At 38.5% G+C, this 26,441-nt stretch overlaps 1 protein-coding gene across 1 annotated transcript; it reads left to right on the top strand.

The window, feature by feature from the left end:
• Positions 1-23,545: 23,545 nt before the first annotated feature.
• On the top strand, positions 23,546-24,849 carry LOC128652508 (serine/threonine-protein kinase 35-like). The gene has a single exon (XM_053705444.1). It carries the CDS (start codon positions 23,546-23,548, stop codon positions 24,725-24,727), a length of 1,182 nt encoding a protein of 393 aa, XP_053561419.1. The 3' UTR covers positions 24,728-24,849.
• The last annotated feature ends 1,592 nt before the right edge of the window (positions 24,850-26,441 follow it).

Genomic DNA, 26,441 nt, shown 5'->3' with positions numbered 1-26,441 from the left:
CTTAGTGACATCCTTCCCTCTTATCTATTCTAGCAGAAAAAAAACCAAGTTACTGCAAGTAAAACGTTTTCAGATTTTTGCCAGATATCATTGAGGTGTCCTATAATAACAATCAAGTCACTGCAAAACAAATCTACATTTAGACCCTCACAATGCATCTGACCCATTTTGAGCATCTGCCAGTATTGATTCAATTACAAGTCTGTAAATAAATGAATTTGATTTCTGTATCTTTCATAAAAATATGTATTGCTACTTGCAATATAATTTTTGTCATGTCTGAGTATCCATTGATTGCCTTTTTGTTATTTAAATATTTGCATTATCTGTAGCCTCCATAGTCCTCTAAACTTAAGCTCACCTCTTTTTTCCCCAGTTGCCCTAACCTTTAATGGCAATGTCTGCAAAAGTAAATCTTTCAAAAGTTAAAACAAACAGACAAACAAAAACCCAGCATTACAATTAGATGATTATGCTGCCTATAATGAACACTGGCACTTAGGGGCGCCATTTAACAATGATAAGGATTAATTCTGCAGACCTGTCCACCTGCCATTGCAGCCAGTGGGCAGTAATACACTATCTGAATTTAACATTCCACAATAGGTGCTATGCCTCCCCTTGCTAAATGGTGTGCTAGCAGGGGCTGTCAATCACCCTGGGCGAACTTGTCTGGGGTGATTTTAATCTGCAAGCTAAGAACTGGCAAACAGGTTAGGAAGCAGCGGTCTTGCAGGCTCACTCAGAAAGTCTACATCATCAGACCCACGAGAAATTGCCTTCTGGCAATAAATTCTAAAAAAGTGGGCTGAGCTTCTCTGTTCTAATGAGTGGCGATGTGTCTCCCTTAGGAAATAAAAGAGATTACAGCTTCAGCAAAAGTACGCCCACATTGTCACTCACAGGCGATCTTGGTGGGGGAGGGGAGCTGTATTTGAAGTTTTCTTACACAGCACAGACTGTGCGTTCACTTGAACAAAAAACAATTTCTGAGCAGGAACACTTCAAATAATATATATGTAAACAGATTCACTGCACATGCTATATTTCTTACTCACTGGAAAATCTTGCCACTGAAAAGCCTGTTAGATGGATATGTCTCATGCTTATAATATTCTGCGTACCAAAATTGACTGTTTTCATCTTATTTGAATTGAATACTACAAATACCTCTGCCCCTTTAAGTTTTTCCTACAATTCCAACATCAGCTATAAAAGCTCACCTCCCAGCTGCCAAATTGCTTGGTATCATAGCCTTGTTTCCAGTTACTGTGCTAGTCTCCATTTGATTCGTAATCTGCTCATGGTCTCTCCTGTTCCGGAGATTCTCTTCACTGCTCCTTAGGATCCTCCCTCACTTGCTGTTGCCAGACTCTGCTGTTTACTCCCGACCGGAACCAACAAAGCGGTGACGTCACACGCCAACTCACTTGCCGCTTGCCAGCCTTTTCTGCTCCTTCATTCGCTGCACAGCGAGCAGTTCCGCTCTCCCTTCGGCTTCACACTTACCTTCCATCCAACATTCAGGTACTCTCTACATTCAATATTATTTGCCTGTCAAAAGATGAACTGTTACATTCCCTTGTCAGGTCTCGATCTAATTAGTTCTGACATTAGCATTACTGCCAATATTCCAATTTGTTGCCCACATTCTATTATATAATCTGTGTTAACACTACACCGGTAGATTGAATAGGTTGTTCTGCTGCAAATATTCAGTGAAGTTATCACAGGTGGCAGCTATAGAACAACAAGGTCAACTCTACCATCAATCAATATGCTTAAGATTGTAATTGGGATTTCACATTGCTACTGTTAGAAATTGATGTAACTTCCCAGTGCACTCTGGGCAACATAATAACATTTATAGTGCATCTCAGCAGCTGTGGTTCAAACATAGTCATTTCTTATTTTGCAGAGCCACCTCCAGGCATAACAGAATACCAAGCCCATTTACCATGGACCCAGCTGAGATGGTGTCTCATATGCAGTCACTTAACCAAAGAGGGGACCTGCTGACTGATTAGTTAAATAACCTAAAAGCAGAAAATTATGTGCTGAAAGCCTACATTAAAGATTTTGTAGAAACAAAAACACGTTTCCAAGAACCCCAAGTCAGTGTACCTGATGTTTTCTCAGGAGATAGGAAACAGTTTAGGGACTTTAAAAATTCCTGCTTGTTATTGTTTACCTTAAAACCCTACACTTATCCTAATGACAGAATTAAGGTCATGACCACAATTTCCTATCTCAGAGCAGAGCCTAGAAGCTGGGCTAATAACTTCCTTGAAAGTAATGATGAAATCCTTAACTCCCTGGATTCATTCTTTTCTGCTTTGGGACAGTTATATGATGACCCTTATAAGCAGTTAACTGCAGAAAATGCTATGAGGTCTCTAAAGCAGAAAAGAAGGGATGTAGAGGATTACATAGCTGACTTTAAGAGGTGGGCCAAAGACACCCAGTGGAATAACCTGTCACTGAGAAATCAGTTTCACTTAGGCCTATCTGAGGGTATTAAAGATGAGCTATCACGTACTGAGATACCCCCTACGTTAGAAGAACTTATAAACCTTAGCATTAGCATTGATAGACATCTTAGAGAAAGACAACATGAGAGGCCATTTCAAAACAGCACAAACAAAAACATACCCCCACAGGTGTCACGTATACACATTCAAAATCCACTAGCGAACCTATGGAAATTGCTTTCCTAAAAGGGCCACTGAGTAACCAGGAGAAACTTAGAAGACGCACTCAAATTTGTGCATGTACTGTGCCTCAGATGAACATGTTGTAAAAGGCTGTCCAATCCTCCAACGACAGAACAAGGGTAAGATTACTACTCCATACTATTCCTTAAATGCTGATACCAACTTAACCAACTATTGTAAACTACCCTTTGTTTTACAGTGGGATCAGCTTCGGATGAACTTATCCGGGTTACTTGACTCTGGCGCATCCGCCTCCTATATTGATGCATGTTTAACTAATAAAAATAAAATACCACTTGTAAAAAAGATGTCTCCTGTTCCTTTAAGGGGCATAGATGGGGAAGTTCTATCCTCTGAACCAGTATTCTATGAGACTATTCCTCTCTTGGTTTCAACACAAGACCATCATAGGGAATACATCACTTTTGATGTAATTAAATCACCTGTTTTTCCACTCATATTAGGCTTACAATGGTTAAGGATACATGACCCACACTTATCTTGGTCCACATTCTCACTTCAATTTACCTCTAAATATTGTTCCACCACTTGCTTTCCAACATTACTCCTTCAACCTAATCTTCAGTCTGTGGAAGTCAGTATTCCCAGGGAATATAGTGACTTCTCAGATGTCTTCAGCAAAAAAGACTACCTCCCACCACAAATAAGACTGCCCGATTGATATCCTACCAGGCGCAGTCATACCTTGTGGGCACATTTTCCCATTATCTAAGCCAGAGTTGGAACATTTAAAAACTTATCTCGACTACAACTTGAGAAAAGGGTTCATACAACCTTCAACCTCTCCCAAAGGTGCGGGTATGTTCTTTGTTAAGAACAAAGATGGGACTTTAATACCCATAGTTGATTATAGGCAATTCAATAAGGTTACTATTAAAAATTGCTACCCCCTACCTCTTATCCCCAAATTAATTGAGAGTGGAAGGTTCAAAGTTTTTCACCAAGCTGGACTTAAGGGGGGCCTATAATCTAATTTGTATGAGGTCTGGAGACGAATGGCTTGTACGAGTACACCGCCATGCCATTCAGACTTTGTAATGCTCCAGCCACCTTCCAGCATTTCATCAATGATATATTCAGGGATATCCTGGACACATTTGTAGTCATCTACCTTGATGACATCTTGATATTCTCAAAAATCCTCTTTGAACATAAAAATCATGTCAGACAAGTACTCTATATATGCTAAAGCAGAAAAATGTATTTTCAACTCACACAGCATAATGTTTTTAGGATATCAAATATCTGACATCTGTATGGATGATACAAAAATCCAGACTATTCTCACTCAATTGGCCAACCCCTACTACCAAAAAGCAGGTGCAGAGCTTTTTGGGCTTCACCAATTTCTACCAAAAGTTTATTAAAAATGTTGCCTCCCTCGCAAAACCACTAACCAATCTGATGAAACAAATGTCAAATTCCATTGGACAAATGATTCACAAATGGCTTTTTACATCTTGAAGAAGAAGTTCACCTCAGCACCTATTCTGAGATTCCCTAACACTGAACTCCAGTTCATGCTAGAAGTGGATGCCTCAGAGTTTGCGATAGGTGCTGTCCTATCACAGAGAGAGCAATTACAACAACCTTTACATCCTGTCGCCTACTACTCTAGATGCTTAACCACCCCTGAATTACATTACCCAGTAGGGAACAAGGAATTATTAGTAATCAAAGCAGCTTTTGAACAGTGGCGCCATTTGTTGGAAGGAGTAAGTTTCCAAACCATCGTCTACACAGATCACAGGAATTTGCAATATTTATAATCCACTAAAACTCTTACAGCCCGGCTAGTTCGCTGGAATTTGTATTTCTCCAGGTTCAACTTCCTCATTACATATAGACCCGCAGCAAAAAAACGAAAAGCAGATGCTCTATCACGGTTACCAATAAATACCTCATATACTCTACCCTTGCAATCTGTGATTCCCAATGAGAACTTTCTTCTATTTGTTGTTGACTCTATCCCATTTCTCAGAGAAGAACAAGAAAAAGATATTACGAAACCGATACATAACCTTCAATTGAAACCAGATTCTATATATTACCATGTAGATAAAATATATATACCGCCATCAGTCAGGAAATTACTGCTGCATTGTGCACATGAATCCCTTTTAGCCAGACACGCTGGAATTTCTAAAACTCAGGAATTACTGAAAAGACAGGATGCAGTCTCAGAATTGTGATGTCATCACTTATTATTTAAAGGGCCTCTGTTCAGTATGCTTTGCCTTTGCGTTGTCTCAGACCTGTTTGTGAGAGTTCCTGTGTATTACCTGGCTGCCTGACGTCCTTCCTGGTTCCTGATCCCTGGCTTGTTCCTGACTCTGCTGTTTTCCTTGTTCCTGATTCTGGCTCGTCTGACTATTCACTTTGGCTCCTGACTCGGCTCATCTGACTACCAGCTCTGGTTTTGACTCCTGGCTTGTTATTTGACTTGTGAACTTTTTATTATTTTTTGCTATTAATAAAGGTGTGATTGTTTTTGCACTTCTCGTCTCAGTCTGATTCCTGGTGCCCTGACACATCCACAGACCAACGGTCAGACCGAGAGGTGTAACCAGTGGATAGAACAATTTCTTTGTGCCTACTGTTTCTCAGACCAAGAATCATGGTCACAACATCTACCATATGGAGAATTTGTGTTTAATAATACTGTGCATTCAATTACCAAACAAACACCTTTCTTCATCAACTATGGTTACCATCCTAGTTTTCAAATCCTCCCTGGGAATGAGTCTTCCTCACCCCACACAACGGACTTATCAAATACCATTTCATCGAATTTTACCACAGTTCGTTTCGCAATCGAAGATGCAAAATGATTATACAAACAGTACTATGACAAGAGACAAATGCCACCTCCTCATTATTCAATTGGAGATCTTGTATGGCTGTCCACAAAAAACTTGTGCCTCTCTGCTCCTTCTAGGAAATTATCCCCTTTATACATTGGTCTTTTTCCTATTGTCAAACTCATTAACTCAAGATACACCCCATATTTCATGTGTCTCTTCTGAAACCTTACCGATCTGTATGGGAGTTCTCCCCGAATCAGATGTTGCCTCAAATTTCCATTGATCCAAACACTGAATACGAAGTTCAATCCATACTGGATTCTAGATGCTGCCGATGTGTTTTACAATATCTCATACGATGGAAAGGTTACACCGAGGAATATAACTCTTGGGAGCCGGCTACTAACATCTCTGCCCCCAGACTTATCTCCCGCTTCCACCAGAGAAACCCTGATTGCCCACATCCCTGAGCCGCGGGGCTGTTCATGGGGGGGGGTCCTGTCATGCTTATAATATTCTGCGTACCTAAATTGACTGTTTTCATCTTATCTGAATTGAATAGTACAAATACCTCTGCCCCTTTAAGTTTTTCCTACAATTCCAACATCAGCTATAAAAGCTCACTTCCCAGCTGCCTAATTGCTTGGTATCGTAGCCTTGTTTCCAGTTAATGTGCTAGTCTCCATTTGATTCGTTATCTGCTCATGGTCTCTCCTGTTCCAGAGATTCTCTTCACTGCTCCTTAGGATCCTCCCTCACTTTCTGTTGCCGGATTCTGCTGTTTACTCCCGACCGGAACCAACAAAGCGGTGACATCACACGCCAACTCACTTGCCGCTTGCCAGCTTTTTCAGCTCCTTCATTTGCGGCACAGCGAGCAGTTCTGCTCTCCCTTCGGCTTCACACTTACCTTCCATCCAACATTCAGGTACTCTCTACATTCAATATTATTTGCCTGTCAAAAGATGAACTGTTACATTCCCTTGTCAGGTCTCGATCTAATTAGTTCTAACATTAGCATTACTGCCAATATTCCAATTTGTTGCCCACTATTCTATTATATAATCTGTGTTAACACTTTCTCCGGTAGATTGAATAGGTTGTTCTGCTGCAAATATTCAGTGAAGTTATCACAGGTGGCAGCTATAGAACAATAAGGTCAACTCTACCATCAATCAATATGCTTAAGATTGTAATTGGGATTTCACATTGCTACTGTTAGTAATTGATGTAACTTCCCAGTGCACTCTGGGCAACATAATAACATTTATAGTGCATCTCAGCAGCTGTGGTTCAAACATAGTCATTCCTTATTTTGCAAAGCCTCCTCCAGGCATAACAATATGGGTGAAAAGTTGTATGGAGGGTGTTGCTTTGAATATTACAAATTCACGGGAATGTGTCCCCATTAAAATACAGGTTACTTCCATGAAACACACATCAAACTCCCATGGAACTCCTTTATTTTTATGATGTCTTCAATCTCCAAAAAACACCTTCCTATTAAACCTATAGATGCTGTGGGGTCGGAGGTATATTATAAATACATATACAATGTTTTATATATGTATTTTATGTATTAATATACATGTTTATGTATTAATATAGAATATGTTTGTTACCACACGGTCATAATATTATAAGTATAACATGTTCAGAACAGTGAGAACTAATATTGGCAATGAAGAAATAAAACTAGAAAAGTCTCAGCTACTGTCTTCTAGAAAATATTAATATCACAAACACGAAATCTTCTTCCTAAAAATATTTATATATGTACAATATACTCACAATCCCCCTTGTTTCACAATTAAATTGTTATAAAAGGGGTTGCGTTTCTGTTAACATGTACATTTTATTGCCAAAAAATGCTGTCTAAAGGGACCATTTACATTATACCTTCAATGTAGGTGGCGATGCTGCTTTGAAAATATTGCCAGTATTGCCACCCACTGAGATGTATAGTAAAAGGCCTCTCTGTGAGACTGCCTTCACACACTGATGTCAGCAGTTTGGAATATTTCACTGGCAATCTCGTTCCCGCGATGGATGAATTTTGAATATATTGCCACATAGTGGATGTTTTGATCATCAGGGCCTAAGTAACAGTGGTTTTCCTGTATACTAAGGCACATTCTCTTATCCTCAAAGAAAAGCCTAAATGTTAATACATGCATTTAAATTTAAATGGGGGTGTCTTTAGTTCCCCAAAATTAACAATCCTGCAACTCAATTCTGAAGCCATTAAAGCAACCCAGGCAGGCCTCCTATACTGTTATACTTTTATATAACTAAATGAATGCATTGATAGTCACATGCTCGGGATTCAAGTCATTATCTATATAATTTAGGGATAAAGACTTAAATATGAATTTTTGAGCATTCTTTCCACCATTTAAATCTAATTATGCTCACCCCTACTTATTTTTTTAATTAAAGTGACAGTCAACGTTCAATTTAATGTTACATAATTCAGAGTTATGTAACATAAACCTAGCAACTCCTGCAAAAGAAAAAAGGATTTTAAAGTATGACCCCCCCAAACCCGTACTTACCCTACCTTCCTTGACAGCCTCTTCTGCTCTCCTACGGCTAGATTATGAGTTTTTCTCGATAAGGCTTGTGAGTCTAACGCTCCTTTTTTTCCCACCGCTCCCTTAAGCCAACGCTGGTATTACAGGTTTTTTTAAACCTGGCGTTATCCGCTAAAAGGTGAGTGTTAAGCAAAATTTAGCTCCATATCTCACCTCAATACCAGAGTTGTTTACGGTAGCGGTAAACTGGCTAAATGTGCTTGTGCACAATTTCCCCATAGGAAACAATGGGGCTGAGCTGGCTGAAAAAAAACCTAACACCTGCAAAAAAGCAGCGTTCAGCTCCTAACGCAGCCCCATTGTTTCCTAAGGGGAAAGAAAAAATATGTCTGCACCTAACACCCTAACATGAACCCGGAAGTCTAAACACCCCTAATCTTACACTTATTAACCCCTAATCTGCCGCCCCCAACATCGTCGCCACCTGCATTATTCTATTAACCCCTAATCTGCCGCTCCGGACACCGCCGCCACCTACATTATACTTATAAAACCCTAATCTGCTGCCCCCAACATCGCAGACACCTACATTACAGTTATTAACCCCTAATCTGTCGCCGCCACTATAATAAAGTTATAAACCCCTAAACCTAAGTCTAACCCTAACACCCCCTAATTTAAATATAATTTAAATACATCTAAATAAAATAACTACAATTAAATAAATTATTCCTATTTAAAACTAAATACTTATCTATAAAATAAACCATGTTAGCTACAATATAACTAATAGTTACATTGTAGCTAGCTTATGATTTATTTTATTTTACAGGAAACTTTGTATTTATTTTAACTAGGTACAATAGTTATTAAATAGTTATTAACTATTGTAAAATAAATCCTAACCTAAGTTACAATTACACCTAACACTGCACTATCATTAAACTAATTACCTAAACTACCTACAATTAAAAACAATTAAATTAAATAAACTAAATTACAGAAAAAAACACTAAATTACAGAAAAAAAATTACAAGAATTTTAAACTAATTACACCTAATCTAAGCCCCGTAACAAAATAAAAAAGTCCCCCAAAATAATAAAATGCCCTACCCTATACTAAATTACAAATAGCCCTTAAAAGGGCCTTTTGCGGTGCATTGCCCCAAAGTAATCAGCTCTTTTACCTGTAAAAAAAAATACAATACACCCCCCAACATTACAACACACCACCCACACACCCCTACTCTACAACCCCCTTAAAAAAACCTAACACTACCCCATTGAAGATCACCCTACCTTGAGCCGTCTTCACCCAGCCAGGCACAATGTTCATCCGATCCGGCCAGAAGTGTTTATCCGATGGGGCAGAAGAGGACATTCAGACCGGCAGAAGTCTTCATCCTATCCGGGCAGAAGAGGACATCCGGACCGGGAGAAGGCTTCATCCAAGCGGCATCTTCTATCTTCTTCCATCCGACGAGGAGCGACTCCATCTTGAAGGCATCCGGCGCGGAGCATTCTTCCAGCACGACGACTACTCGACGAATGACGGTTCCTTTAAATGACGTCATCCAAGATGGCGTCCCTCAAATTCCGATTGGCTGATAGGATTCTCTCAGCCAATCAGAATTAAGGTAGGAAACATCCGATTGGTTGATTTAATCAGCCAATCGGATTGAAGTTCAATCCGATTGGCTGATTGGATCAGCCAATAGAATTGACCTCGCATTAGTAATGATAGTGTAGTGTTAGCTGTAATTGTAACTTAGGTTAGGATTTATTTTACAGGTAATTTTGTACTTATTTTAGCTAGGTAGTTATTAAATAGTTATTAACTATTTAATAACTATTGTACCTAGTTAAAATAAATACAAAGTTGCCTGTGAAATAAATATAAATCCTAAGCTAGCTACAATGTAACTATTAGTTATATTGTAGCTAGCTTAGGGTTTATTTTATCGGTAAGTATTTAGTTTTAAATAGGAATAATTTATTTAATTTTGTTACATTTATTTTGTTTAATTTAAATTATATTTAAGTTAGGGGATAAGGGTTAGGTTTAGACTTAGGTTTAAGGGTTAATACCTTTAATATAGTAGCGGCGACATTGGGGGTGGCAGATTAGGGGTTAATAAATGTAAGTAAGTGTTGGCAATGTTAGGGCAGGCAGATTAGTGGTTAATAAAATTTAACTAGTGTTTGCGAGGCGGGAGTGTGGTGGTTTAGGGGTTAATCCATTTATTAAAGTGCGGCGATGTCCGGTCGGCAGATTAGGGGTTAAAAAATGTATTATAGTGTTTGCAATGTGGGGGGGCCTCGGTTTAGGGGTTATTAGGTAGTTTATGGGTGTTAGTGTACTTTTTAGCACTTTAGTTAAGAGTTTTATGTTCCAGCGTTAGCCCATAAAACTCTTAACTACTGACTTTTAAATGCGGTAGAAGTCTTGACAGGAGAGGGTCTACCGCTCACTTCTCCAAGACTCGTAATACCGGCGTTAGGCAAATCCCATTGAAAAGATAGAATATGCAATTTAACGTAAGGGGATTTGCGGTAGCCTCGAGTCGCGGAAGAAAAGTGAGCGGTAGACCCTTTCCTGCCTGACTCGTAATACCAGCGGGCGCTAAAAAGCAGCGTTGGGACTTCTCAACACTGCTTTTTAAGGCTAACGCCAAACTCGTAATCTTGGCGCTAGTTTCTTCAACCGTGCATCACAGGCGCACTTTCTAATCACAGAGCATAATAATGTAATATTAATTTGAACGTTGACTAGAATTTTAATATCTTTCAAGTGGAAGTGGAATAGGGATTGCATTGAAGGCTAATGTTAAGTGTTTGAGGTTTGAACATGGTCTGGTGTCATGAAATAAACAATAGAAATAATGTCGGTACTGATTGCTAACTTAACAATGCCTTAAAGCAAGTGAAAATCTTTTATATGGGTTGAAATCTAGGTCAAGATGCATTACTGTTCCTTTATAAATGTAGCATTTGTAAGTTTCTTTCTGCTAGTATTTACACACAATGAACCAGGTTGATAGCTAGAACTGGGATATAAGAAAACACATACACACACATATACAAACACACATACATATAACTATACACATACACACATACACATACATATACACACACATACTGTACATATATTAACACACATACATGCACACACACAAACATATAAATATACCCATATGCAGACACACACATATACACATACACACATACATACACACAGACACAAATTTTGTACATATACAAATACACATACATACACACACGTACATATACACACACACGTACATACAGGGAGTGCAGAATTATTAGGCAAATGAGTATTTTGACCACATCATCCTCTTTATGCATGTTGTCTTACTCCAAGCTGTATAGGCTCGAAAGCCTACTACCAATTAAGCATATTAGGTGATGTGCATCTCTGTAATGAGAAGGGGTGTGGTCTAATGACATCAACACCCTATATCAGGTGTGCATAATTATTAGGCAACTTCCTTTCCTTTGGCAAAATGGGTCAAAAGAAGGACTTGACAGGCTCAGAAAAGTAAAAAATAGTGAGATATCTTGCAGAGGGATGCAGTACTCTTAAAATTGCAAAGCTTCTGAAGAGTGATCATCGAACAATCAAGCGTTTCATTCAAAATAGTCAACAGGGTCGCAAGAAGCGTGTGGAAAAACCAAGGCGCAAAATAACTGCCCATGAACTGAGAAAAGTCAAGCGTGCAGCTGCCAAGATGCCACTTGCCACCAGTTTGGCCATATTTCAGAGCTGCAACATCACTGGAGTGCCCAAAAGCACAAGGTGTGCAATACTCAGAGACATGGCCAAGGTAAGAAAGGCTGAAAGACGACCACCACTGAACAAGACACACAAGCTGAAACATCAAGACTGGGCCAAGAAATATCTCAAGACTGATTTTTCTAAGGTTTTATGGACTGATGAAATGAGAGTGAGTCTTGATGGGCCAGATGGATGGGCCCGTGGCTGGATTGGTAAAGGGCAGAGAGCTCCAGTCCGACTCGGACGCCAGCAAGGTGGAGGTGGAGTACTGGTTTGGGCTGGTATCATCAAAGATGAGCTTGTGGGGCCTTTTCGGGTTGAGGATGGAGTCAAGCTCAACTCCCAGTTCTACTGCCAGTTTCTGGAAGACACCTTCTTCAAGCAGTGGTACAGGAAGAAGTCTGCATCCTTCAAGAAAAACATGATTTTCATGCAGGACAATGCTCCATCACACGCGTCCAAGTACTCCACAGCGTGGCTGGCAAGAAAGGGTATAAAAGAAGAAAATCTAATGACATGGCCTCCTTGTTCACCTGATCTGAACCCCATTGAGAACCTGTGGTCCATCATCAAATGTGAGATTTACAAGGAGGGAAAACAGTACACCTCTCTGAACAGTGTCTGGGAGGCTGTGGTTGCTGCTGCACGCAATGTTGATGGTGAACAGATCAAAACACTGACAGAATCCATGGATGGCAGGCTTTTGAGTGTCCTTGCAAAGAAAGGTGGCTATATTGGTCACTGATTTGTTTTTGTTTTGTTTTTGAATGTCAGAAATGTATATTTGTGAATATTGAGATGTTATACTGGTTTCACTGGTAAAAAACATAATTTATGTAAGAACTTACCTGATAAATTCATTTCTTTCATATTAGCAAGAGTCCATGAGCTAGTGACGTATGGGATATACATTCCTACCAGGAGGGGCAAAGTTTCCCAAACCTCAAAATGCCTATAAATACACCCCTCACCACACCCACAAATCAGTTTAACGAATAGCCAAGAAGTGGGGTGATAAGAAAAAAGTGCGAAAGCATAAAAAATAAGGAATTGGAATAATTGTGCTTTATACAAAAAAATCATAACCACCACAAAAAAAGGTGGGCCTCATGGACTCTTGCTAATATGAAAGAAATGAATTTATCAGGTAAGTTCTTACATAAATTATGTTTTCTTTCATGTAATTAGCAAGAGTCCATGAGCTAGTGACGTATGGGATAATGACTACCCAAGATGTGGATCTTTCCACGCAAGAGTCACTAGAGAGGGAGGGATAAAATAAAGACAGCCAATTCCGTTGAAAAATAATCCACACCCAAAATAAAGTTTAAATGATAAGCAGAAGATTCAAACTGAAACAGCTTCCTGAAGTACTTTTCTACCAAAAACAGCTTCAGAAGAAGAAAACACATCAAAATGGTAGAATTTAGTAAAAGTATGCAAAGAAACCAAGTTGCTGCTTTGCAAATCTGATCAACCGAAGCTTCATTCCTAAACGCCCAGGAAGTAGAAACTGACCTAGTAGAATGAGCTGTAATCCTTTGAGGCGGAGTTTTACCCGACTCGACATAAGCATGATGAATTAAAGATTTCAACCAAGATGCCAAAGAAATGGCAGAGGCCTTCTGACCTTTCCTAGAACCGGAAAAGATAACAAATAGACTAGAAGTCTTTCGGAAATTCTTAGTAGCTTCAACATAATATTTCAAAGCTCTAACAACATCCAAAGAATGCAATGATCTCTCCTTAGAATTCTTAGGATTAGGACACAATGAAGGAACCACAATTTCTCTACTAATGTTGTTAGAATTCACAACCTTAGGTAAAAATTTAAAAGAAGTTCGCAACACCGCCTTATCCTGATGAAAAATCAGAAAAGGAGACTCACAAGAAAGAGCAGATAATTCAGAAACTCGTCTGGCAGAAGAGATAGCCAAAAGGAACAAAACTTTCCAAGAAAGTAATTTGATGTCCAACGAATGCATAGGTTCAAACGGAGGAGCTTGAAGAGCCCCCAGAACCAAATTCAAACTCCAAGGAGGAGAAATTGACTTAATGACAGGTTTTATACGAACCAAAGCTTGTACAAAACAATGAATATCAGGAAGATTAGCAATCTTTCTGTGAAAAAGAACAGAAAGAGCAGAGATTTGTCCTTTCAAGGAACTTGCAGACAAACCTTTATCCAAACCATCCTGAAGAAATTGTAAAATTCTCGGAATTCTAAAAGAATGCCAGGAAAAATGATGAGAAAGACACCAAGAAATATAAGTCTTCCAGACTCTATAATATATCTCCCTAGATACAGATTTACGAGCCTGTAACATAGTATTAATCACAGAGTCAGAGAAACCTCTTTGACTAAGAATCAAGCGTTCAATCTCCATACCTTTAAATTTAAGGATTTGAGATCCTGATGGAAAAAAGGACCTTGCAACAAAAGGTCTGGTCTTAACGGAAGAGTCCACGGTTGGCAAGAGGCCATCCAGACAAGATCCGCATACCAAAACCTGTGAGGCCATGCTGGAGCTACCAGCAGAACAAACGAACATTCCTTCAGAATCTTGGAGATTACTCTTGGAAGAAGAACTAGAGGCGGAAAGATATAGGCAGGATGATACTTCCAAGGAAGTGACAATGCATCCACTGCTTCCGCTTGAGGATCCCTGGATCTGGACAGATACCTGGGAAGTTTCTTGTTTAGATGAGAGGCCATCAGATCTATTTCTGGAAGTCCCCACATTTGAACAATCTGAAGAAATACCTCTGGGTGAAGAGACCATTCGCCCGGATGTAACGTTTGGCGGCTGAGATAATCCGCTTCCCAATTGTCTATACCTGGGATATGAACCGCAGAAACTAGACAGGAGCTGGATTCCGCCCATACCAGAATTCGAGATACTTCCTTCATAGCCAGAGGACTGTGAGTCCCTCCTTGATGATTGATGTATGCCACAGTTGTGACATTGTCTGTCTGAAAACAAATGAACGATTCTCTCTTTAGAAGAGGCCATGACTGAAGAGCTCTGAAAATTGCACAGAGTTCCAAAATATTGATCGGTAATCTCACCTCCTGAGATTCCCAAACCCCTTGTGCTGTCAGAGACCCCCAAACAGCTCCCCAACCTGTCAGACTTGCATCTGTTGAAATTACAGTCCAGATCGGAAGAACAAAAGAAGCCCCCTGAACTAAACGATGGTGATCTGTCCACCACATCAGAGAGTGTCGTACAATTGGTGTTAAAGATATTAATTGAGATATCTTTGTGTAATCCCTGCACCACTGGTTCAGCATACAGAGCTGAAGAGGTTGCATGTGAAAACGAGCAAAGGGGATTGCGTCCGATGCTGCAGTCATAAGACCTAGAATTTCCATGCATAAAGCTACCGAAGGGAATGATTGTGACTGAAGGTTTCGACAAGCTGATATCAACTTTAGACGTCTCTTGTCTGTCAAAGACAGAGTCATGGACACTGAATCTTTCTGAAAACCTAAAAAGGTTACCGTTGTCTGAGGAATCAATTAACTTTTTGGTAAATTGATCCTCCAACCATGATCTTGAAGAAACAACACAAGTCGATTCGTATGAGATTCTGCTAAATGTGAAGACTGAGCAAGTACCAAGATATCGTCCAAATAAGGAAATACCACAATACCCTGTTCTCTGATTACAGACAGAAGGGCACCGAGAACCTTTGTAAAAATTCTTGGGGCTGTAGCTAGGCCAAACGGTAGAGCCACAAACTGGTAATGCTTGTCTAGGAAAGAGAATCTCAGAAACTGATAGTGATCTGGATGAATCGGAATATGCAGATATGCATCCTGTAAATCTATTGTGGACATATAATGCTCTTGCTGAACAAAAGGCAGGATAGTCCTTACAGTTACCATTTTGAATGTTGGTATCCTTACATAACGATTCAATATTTTTAGATCCTGAACTGGTCTGAAGGAATTCTCCTTCTTTGGTACAATGAAGAGATTTGAATAAAACCCCAGCCCCTGTTCCAGAACTGGAACTGGTATAATTACTCCAGCCAACTCTAGATCTGAAACACATTTCAGAAATGCTTGAGCCTTCGCTAGGTTTACTGGGACACGGGAAAGAAAAACTCTCTTTGCAGGAGGCCTTATCTTGAAGCCAATTCTGTACCCTTTTGAAACAATGTTCTGAATCCAGAGATTGTGAACGGAATTGAACCAAATTTCTTTGAAAAAACATAATCTGCCCCCTACCAGCTGAGCTGGAATGAGGGCCGCACCTTCATATGGACTTGGGAGCTGGCTTTGGTTTTCTAAAAGGCTTGGATTTATTACAGACTGGAGATAGTTTCCAAACTGATACCGCTCCTGAGGATGAAGGATCAGGCTTTTGTTCCTTGTTGTGACGAAAGGAACGAAAGCGATTATTAGACCTAAATTTACCTTTAAATTTTTTATCCTGTGGTAAAAAAGTTCCTTTCCCTCCAGTAACAGTTGAGATAATAGAATCCAACTGAGAACCAAATAATTTATTACCCTGGAAAGAAAGGGAAAGCAGAGTAGACTTAGAAGACATATCAGCATTCCAAGTTTTAAGCCATAAAGCTCTTCTAGCTAAAATAGCTAGAGACATATACCTGACAGCAACTCTAATGATATCAAAGATGGCATCACAAATAAAATTATTAGCATGTTGTAGAAGAATAATAATGCTATGAGAATTATGATCTGTTACTTGTTGCGCTAAAGCTTCTAACCAAAAGGTTGAAGCTGCAGCAACATCCGCTAAAGATATAGCAGGTCTAAGAAGATTACCTGAACACAAGTAAGCTTTTCTTAGAAAGGATTCAATTTTCCTATCTAAAGGATCCTTAAAGGAAGTACCATCTGCCGTAGGAATAGTAGTACGCTTAGCAAGAGTAGAGACAGCCCCATCAACCTTAGGGATTTTGTCCCAAAATTCTAATCTGTCAGATGGCACAGGATATAATTGCTTAAAACGTTTAGAAGGAGTAAAAGAATTACCCAAATTATTCCATTCCCTTGAAATTACTTCAGAAATAGCACCAGGGACAGGAAAAACTTCTGGAATAACTACAGGAGATTTAAAAACCTTATCTAAACGTTTAGATTTAGTATCAAGAGGACTAGAATCCTCAATTTCTAATGCAATTAGGACTTCTTTAAGTAAAGAACGAATAAATTCCATTTTAAATAAATATGAAGATTTATCAGCATCAACCTCTGAGACAGAATCCTCTGAATCAGAAGAACCAATATCAGTATCAGAATGATGATGTTCATTTAAAAATTCATCTGAAAAATGAGAAGTTTTAAAAGACTTTTTACGTTTACTAGAAGGAGGAATAACAGACACAGCCTTCTTAATGGATTTAGAAACAAAATCTCTTATGTTATCAGGAACACTCTGAGTATTAGATGTTGACGGAACAGCAACAGGTAATGTAACAGTACTAAAGGAAATATTATCTGCATTAGCAAGTTTGTCATGACAAACAGTACAAACAACAGCTGGAGGAACAGATACCAAAAGTTTACAGCAGATACACTTAGCTTTGGTAGCTCCAGCACCAGGCAGGGATTTTCCAGAAGTATCTTCTGACTCAGCTTCAACGTGGGACATCTTGCAATATGTAATAGAAAAAACAACATATAAAGCAAAATTGATCAAATTCCTTAAATGACAGTTTCAGGAATGGGAAAAAAATGTCATAGAACAAGCTTCTAGCAACCAGAAGCACAAAATAATGAGACTTAAATAATGTGGAGACAATAATGACGCCACATCCGGAACGCCGACACCTTTGGCGCAAAAAAAACGTCAAAAATGACGCAACTTCCGGCGACACGTATGACGCCGGAAACAGAAAAAAAAATTTGCGCCAAAAAAGTCCGCGCCAAGAATGACGCAATAAAATGAAGCATTTTCAGCCCCCGCGAGCCTAACAGCCCACAGGGAAAGTCAAATTTTTAAGGTAAGAAAAAATTATTTATTCATATGCATTATCCCAAATATGAAACTGACTGTCTGAAATAAGGAACGTTGAACATCATGAGTCAAAGCAAATAAATGTTTGAATACATATATTTAGAACTTTATATAAAAGTTCCCAACCATAGCTTAGAGTGTCACAGAAAATAAGACTTACTTACCCCAGGACACTCATCTACATGTAGTAGAAAGCCAAACCAGTACTGAAACGAGAATCAGTAGAGGAAATGGTATATATAAGAGTATATCGTCGATCTGAAAAGGGAGATAAGAGATGAATCTCTACGACCGATAACAGAGAACCTATGAAATAGACCCCGTAGAAGGAGATCACTGCATTCAAATAGGCAATACTCTCCTCACATCCCTCTGACATTCACTGCACGCTGAGAGGAAAACCGGGCTCCAACCTGCTGCGGAGCGCATATCAACGTAGAATCTAGCACAATCTTACTTCACCACCTCCATAGGAGGCAAAGTTTGTAAAACTGATTTGTGGGTGTGGTGAGGGGTGTATTTATAGGCATTTTGAGGTTTGGGAAACTTTGCCCCTCCTGGTAGGAATGTATATCCCATACGTCACTAGCTCATGGACTCTTGCTAATTACATGAAAGAAAGAAATAATTGAAATGGGTATATATTTGTTTTTTGTTAAGTTGCCTAATAATTATGCACAGTAATAGTCACCTGCACACACAGATATCCCCCTAAAATAGCTATAACTAAAAACAAACTAAAAACTACTTCCAAAACTATTCAGCTTTGATATTAATGAGTTTTTTGGGTTCATTGAGAACATGGTTGTTGTTCAATAATAAAATTAATCCTCAAAAATACAACTTGCCTAATAATTCTGCACTCCCTGTATACACACACACATATACAAACTCACATACATATAAATTTACACATACGCACATATGCATAGTTGCATACATATACACACACATAAATATAAATATACACACACACAGACATTTACACACACATACTGTACATATACAAACACACAAACATACACACACATATTCACATAAATATAAATATACTCATATGCACACACACATACATGTACACACATTTTGTACATATACAAATACACATACATACTCACACATACACAAATAGAAGCTCACATACATACAAATATGTACCCATACATATACACCTACATACATATATATATATAACTACACACATATTTGTGTGTGTGTATATATATATATATATATACATACACACATACATATAAATATACTCATGCACAAACACATACATACTGTATACACAAACACATAAACAAACATACACACATATAAATATACACCTACATACACATAAACATATACAAACATGCATATATACATGCACATACAACACATACATATAAATAAACACATACGCTCACATATACACACATACATATAAATATACTTACATACACACGACTTCAGTACATATTTAAACACACATACATACATATACATACAAACATATGCACACACACATATGCACATACACACATACCCATACACATACATACACATGTATGCACACACACAAACATACATATACAAATACTCACACACACACACAAATACATATATATGTTAAATAACAATAACTGCTGTACAAGTAGTTGGCATCTTGTGAGACACTTCATGTGACTATATCAAGTGGCATGTATAGGTTTTCACACATAAACCGCTGGCATTTGTCACCAACACATTCCCTTGTGATTGTCTTGGGCGAGATTGCATATGCGACGTAACTGCTGAAACCCACGTCCCCTTGCACATTTAGTGAATCTCATAAATGGCGCCAGCAAATGCTATACTGCTGTAAGTTGTATAAACTGGCGAAATTCAGAAATGTGCGCTAATACACATTTCTGGTGTCGCCAGTGATTTACACCAGTATATGATCTGCCGGAACGTTATTTTACAAAAATAAAACTTGAAATGCCATGTAAAATCGAACCCTTCTAAAAATAATGAAACCGATACATTAAAACCCCTATATCCACCATCCCTCCACATTGCAACTACTGATATAAATTATTAACCCTTAATCCGCCATCCCCCCACATCACAACTAAGAATAAAAGTATTAACCCCTAATCCGCCAACCCACCAAAACGCAAAGTTCCTAATTACACTATTAACCTCTAATTCGCCAACCTCCCACAACGCAAAGTATCTAATATAACTATTAACCCCTAAACCGCCATCCACCCACAGCACAAAGTATCTAATTAAACTATTAACCCCTAAACCCACCACAGCGCAAAGTACCTAATTACACTATTAACCTCTATTTTTGTGATACCAGTTTCCTTCCAAACTGTATTTGTTCTATGCACCAAGACATGAGCTATTACAAGATATACACTGCTCCTTTGATTATATAATGGTGTTTAACTTGCAACTCGTGGCTGTGCTGAGGCGTGGGTACCAATAATTATGAATTCATCAATTTGTGTGCTGCAATGTTGAGCTTTTTTTTCCACAAGATATTAGTTCCATGAATGGGCTTCATTGAATGTTGACCATTGTGGGGATTCTCCAACAGATTGTATGAATAAGTCTTTAAAAGAATGGTAAAATTTAAATTAAACATTCATAATTTAGATAGATCCTGCATTTTTAAACAACTTTCCAAGTTACTTTATCTAATTGGCTTTATTTTCTTGGAATCCTTTGTCAAAGAGTAAACCTAGGTAGGCTGATACAATCTTAGGAGCGTGCACGTATCTTAAGTAGTATATTGCAGCAGTGTTTGCAATTATGTGCACTCTCCTGAACTCACCTAGGATTACTCTATCACAAAGGACACCATAAGAACTAAGCATAATTGATAATAGAAGTTAAATGGAAAGTTTTTTAAAATTAAATGATTTATCAAACTAATTTTGACTTTACTATCCCTGTTAATCTAGGAATGTTGAATTGCAGCTTACATTTATTAAAAGGACATGAAACCCAAAATGTTCCTAAATATTATTCAGATAGAGAATACAATTTTAAACAACTTTCCAATTTACTTCTATTGTCTAATTTGCTTCCTTCTTTTGGTATCTTTTGTTGAGGAAGCAGCAGTGCATTACTGGGAGCTAGTTAACACTTTGGGTGAGCCAATAACATGAGGCATGCATCAGCCATCAATCAGCAGCTCCAAAGCCTACTTATGTATCCATTTCAACAAATGATATCACAAGTACAAAACAAATTACATAATACAAATAAATTGGAAAGTTGTGTAAAATCGCATGCTTTATCTGAATAATGAAATTTTAAAAATGGGTTTCGTATCCTTTTAATTATCTATTAATTCAAAAGGGGCTTTTAAGACAAAAAAAAATCCCCAAAAGAGTATTTCCTGATAGTTTAGGAATTGATAAAATATCAATATTTCTCAAATTCATTATTTCTATACACAGCTAAAAAAGAAGCATTTAAAAACAAGGAAAATGCATTATTTTACAATTATTTGAGTGCATAAAGTTTTTTTTTTTTTTATCAATAAAAAGCTCTTAATTAGAAACTATAAATCTGACTCATCAAAATGGCATAGTTGGAAACCATAAACATAATTTATTCATCCAGTACATACTCTCAAAAGGGCATTAAAGAGCTTTACACTTCTAAAGGAAGCTAGTTACAATGAAATAAAACAAAAGTAAGAGAAAATTAATATTTTAATAACCAAATGCCTATAGCATTTAATTGTAAGTATATGTATAGCAACTAAAGAGATTAAGAGAGAACAAAAAGTAAAGGTTTTGTTATCTAATCTGTCATTTTTAGATACTCAACTTCCGAGAAAGAACTAAGTGCTTATTTAACAACACACTAATATGTTGTTTAAATGATATGATTTAAAGATGGAACAACATTCCTGCATTGTCTTCCCTGTTATTTCTTAACTCCCCAGGGTATCTAGGAGAGATAAAATACAGGCCATAAATAACGCTCAGGAAAGTACAGGTTTTATAGGCCTAATTCAAGTGCTTTGAATTCCTTTTATTACCATTGCTAATTTGTAGCTTATGTTGATATTTTGAGCTAACAAATATTTTTAACAGAACATGAACAGATTTTTTAAAATAAATCATTGGACAGATAAGAACTATACTTTCTAAACACGGCAAATTTGTTCTAACCTTAAATAATTTGCCTTTATCTGAAAATCCAATGGTTTTACCTTATGAAAGGGGCTCACCAGGGAGGTCTTTTAAAATATGTCTAACTGAATTGCTTCATATTCAAGAAACCAAATTATTACTTTTTGAGTGAGCTATATGGGGATCACTCTGCATGTTGTACATTGCCTTCAGCTTACTTCCTGAGTGAACATACACTTTACATTTTAAAATAAAAGAAAAATTCCAATTTATTTCCATTATTAAAATGTTCACAATATTTGCATATGCACACTTTCTGAGACACCAATTCCTACTGAGCATGTGCAAGAGTGTACAGAATATACGTATATGCATTTTGTGATTGACTGATAGCTGTCACATGATGCAAGAAGAGGGAAACTAGAATTCATTTTGAAACTTTCCAGAATAAAACTAATACTCATTTGAAAGTTTTTGTTATTTACTTGTCAGTTATGGAACTCTACTATATTTAATGGCCTTTAGTTATTTTATAATTTGTATTAAAAAAAAATATATATACTTTTGTAAACTGAGTACATTTCATTCTATCTTCAAATTTCCCATAATGATTCCAATGCTGTTTAAGTTCTTTAGTTTGATGCAGAGCATATTTAAATACAATTTTAAGTGGACAGGAAAAGTCAAAATTAAACATTTGTGATTTAGCTAGAGTACACAAATGTATTTAAAAAAATTCAAATTTTTATTTTATTATCAAACTTTCTGTCTTGTAATTCTTTGTTTAAACCTAGCTCCTTTTCACGAGAGCACATCTAGGGGTCAATTTATCAAATGTAGCGAATCATGTCCGCTCGACATCGCTAAATGCCGACAGCATACGCTGTCAAGCATTTCTAAAAGGTGGAGGACAAGTTAAGGAGTAGCTTCTAAACTTATGTTTCTGGTGAGCCGGAAACTACGGGCGGAGAAAACAGCATCCACTGCTTATTAAATCTCCCCCCTAGAGTGTGTAAATTTCTTGAGAATGATATACTTATATACCATTGTATTAAAGACAGCATTGTGCTTACAGGGAAAGTAAATTAAAGATTAAACATTAATGATTCAGATAGCGCATGCAATTTTACATTGTTTCCCTTTTGTAAGGGACTGGGAGTCGGTGAAAATGTTAACTTATGGATAACTAACTGGAAAAAAGACAGGGAGCAACAAGTAGTAGTAAACAGATCATACTCAGATTGGACAAAGGTAATCAGTGGAGTCCCCCAGGGATCTGGTTCTTTTTAATATTTTTAATTATTGACTTGAAGAAAGGATTAAATAGCAACATCTCTATTTTTGCAGATGATACAAATTGCAGGATGATTTGCTTTACAAAAATTAGAAGGATGGGCAGGTAAATAGAAAATTAGATTTAATACTGGAAAATGGTTCTACATTTTGGAAGTATAAATAAGCAGGCAACCTATTATGAGACTAAACTTAGCAAAACAAAGGAGGGAGTGTTTGAGGAGCCGGCGGGTAATGCGGCTGTGAGAGGCGGTAGGAGATGCTGTCACTATCCTTGAGTGTCTCACAGCAGTCCTGCCTGGAGCGAGAAACACAGTTGGAGCAGGAAGCGGAGGAGAGCTCCCAAAGCACAATCATGCAGAGCACTTCCGGGAGGAAGTGCCACCATAGCCCACTGGCAGTAAATGGCACAAAACTGATGCACCATTATTTGTGCCCTTCCCGTTACAGTCTTCTATCTGAGATTGGACACGGTAGCTACGGTGTAGTGTATGAAGGAATAGCTTGCAAAACTGGGGCACGAGTGGCTGTGAAAAAGATCCTCTGTGACGCGCCTGAAAACGTGGAAATTGCGCTGTCCGAGTTTTGGGCCCTCACAAGCCTCAGACGACGGCACCCTAACATAGTGCATTTTGAGGAGTGTGTATTGCAGAAGAATGGACTAGCACACAAGAGTTCACATCTCTACCTTAGGCTCGTTGAGACCTCGCTCAAAGGGGAGCATATTTTGGGATACTCTGAGGAAGCCTGTTATCTTTGGTTTGTTATGGAGTTCTGTGAGGGTGGTGATCTTAACCAGTATGTCCTGTCTAGGCATCCAGATCCAGCCATAAACAAAAGCTTTATGTTGCAACTGACCAGTGCCATTGCCTTCCTGCATAAGAACCAAATTGTTCACAGTGACCTGAAGCCTGACAACATATTGATTACAGAACGATCTGGCTCTCCCATACTTAAAGTGGTTGATTTTGGTCTCAGCAAAGTGTGTGCTGGTGTAGCACCCCATGGGAAGGATACTTCTACAGGCGCTGGCAATGAGAACAAGACAGTGAATGTTAACACGTTTTGGCTGTCATCTGCATGTGGGTCGCATTTTTACATGGCACCAGAAGTGTGGGAAGGACATTACACAGCAAAAGCTGACATCTTTGCACTGGGCATTATCATCTGGGCCATGATTGAATGTATCACATTTGTTGACGCAGAAACCAAGAAGGAGCTCTTAGGGACCTACATTAAACAGGACAGTGAAATTGTGACTGTTGGGGAAGCATTGCTAGAGAATCCAAAGATGGAACTTCACATCCCACAGAAATGTAGGACTTCCATGTCTGAGGGTATCCGAAGGCTGCTCAAAGACATGTTAGCCGCAAACCCACAGGATAGACCTGATGCTTTTGAGCTGGAGACACATATGGACCAGGTTACATGTGCTGCTTGAGGATTTTGTGCTAGTTTAAGATGGAGCCACCCGTTACCTCCCAAGCTGTGGACACGAGTGCACATCCTTAACACTACCCTGTGATTGACCTCTGCACTGGGATGTGAATGAGTAGCCTGTTAATAAATGCTCTTACACCTCTAGAAGTTGGTTCTTGCGTCTTTCCACAGTCACTTTTGGATGCTGTGTAACCCACCAAGTGACCGCACTGATCCTCAATGTAATGACTTACGTGTTGCATAAAGATTAAATATATTGGCTCATGACATACCCCCTCCTTTTGATAGTGCAATATCATGCATAGCACCTTTGCTATGAAATGTTCCTTATGGCTCTTATGGATATGGTAAAATGAATTTTAATAGAATTAATGAGCTTTAGAGAACTTTAGGTAGGCTTGAAGTGGTAGAGGGCAATGTAGGCATCCACATGGGTGATCTGAGCCCACCTGCATCACTCGACCTTCTCTCACTGTGACCCACACCCTTCTCCCTTGGAGACTTGATCCTTTAATCTTATGCATGGCACTGCTCACTCTTAGTTCTCAGGGATGTCAGTCACAATATTTCAGAGTTTGATGGGATGTCTTGTGTACATGTGTAATCTCCTTGTGCCTCTCCTGCAATATCACACCTTTCCTGGCTTCCTTTGCTTGGGCGGGCCTACAGATTTATTATATATGGTTTTCAAAGCATCTACCAAAGTGCCTGTTAATAGATGGAGGGGAAGGATCCTGTCTAGAGGGAACTTGCACTGCCCATTTAACTAAACCTTGTCTTGTGTTAAATTGTGCCTTATTTAACCCCTTGCTCAGGCCCACCGATATATATATGATGTAGGCAGCTCATTGTGAGAAAAGCACAGTGCAAAGGTGGCTAGAGGGTTCTGGTTGCTTCTTATTTTGTAAGATAATGCTTGTTATGTAATGACCTGGTCCACATTGCTATAGGGGTATTTCCGGTTAGGATGGGTAGAGGGATTTTTTTTTCTTTAATATGTGGGGCAGTCTCGACAAGGAAGATTCAAACCTAGCCTTCAGTGAAGACAACCTGTTTATCTTTAGACCTTCCTTTAGGTTGTGCAAAAAAATAGTTCTAAGTGCACCCGCCAGTGGTTAGAAAGGAGACTATAAAGGGACGTTAATGTTTTCAGAAATGTTATGAAAGTTAAAGCCCTATCTAAACAGTGCATATTTTTGCAGTGGTGATCCATGGGATATAGCTGTGGGGGCTGAGTGTGTTACAGCAATACTGGATGATGGTGACTTCCTTTTAAATATATACAGGGAGTGCAGAATTATTATACAAATGAGTATTTTGACCACATCATCCTCTTTATGCATGTTGTCTTACTCCAAGCTGTATAGGCTCGAAAGCCTACTACCAATTAAGCATATTAGGTGATGTGCATCTCTGTAATGAGAAGGGGTGTGGTCTAATGACATCAACACCCTATATCAGGTGTGCATAATTATTAGGCAACTTCCTTTCCTTTGGGAAAATGGGTCAAAAGAAGGACTTGACAGGCTCAGAAAAGTAAAAAATAGTGAGATATCTTGCAGAGGGATGCAGCACTCTTAAAATTGCAAAGCTTCTGAAGCGTGATCATCGAACAATCAAGCTTTTCATTCAAAATAGTCAACAGGGTCGCAAGAAGCGTGTGGAAAAACCAAGGCGCAAAATAACTGCCCATGAACTGAGAAAAGTCAAGCGTG

This window comes from Bombina bombina, chromosome 3 (assembly GCF_027579735.1).
Source record: "Bombina bombina isolate aBomBom1 chromosome 3, aBomBom1.pri, whole genome shotgun sequence".
Taxonomy (NCBI): domain Eukaryota; kingdom Metazoa; phylum Chordata; class Amphibia; order Anura; family Bombinatoridae; genus Bombina; species Bombina bombina.
Note: the sequence above shows the minus strand (reverse complement) of the source record. Positions and strands in the feature narration are given on the sequence as shown.

Excerpts from the sequence above, each read along its gene's own strand:
- LOC128652508 (XM_053705444.1), top strand. The coding sequence starts at position 23,546 with ATGCTGTCACTATCCTTGAGTGTCTCACAGCAGTCCTGCCTGGAGCGA.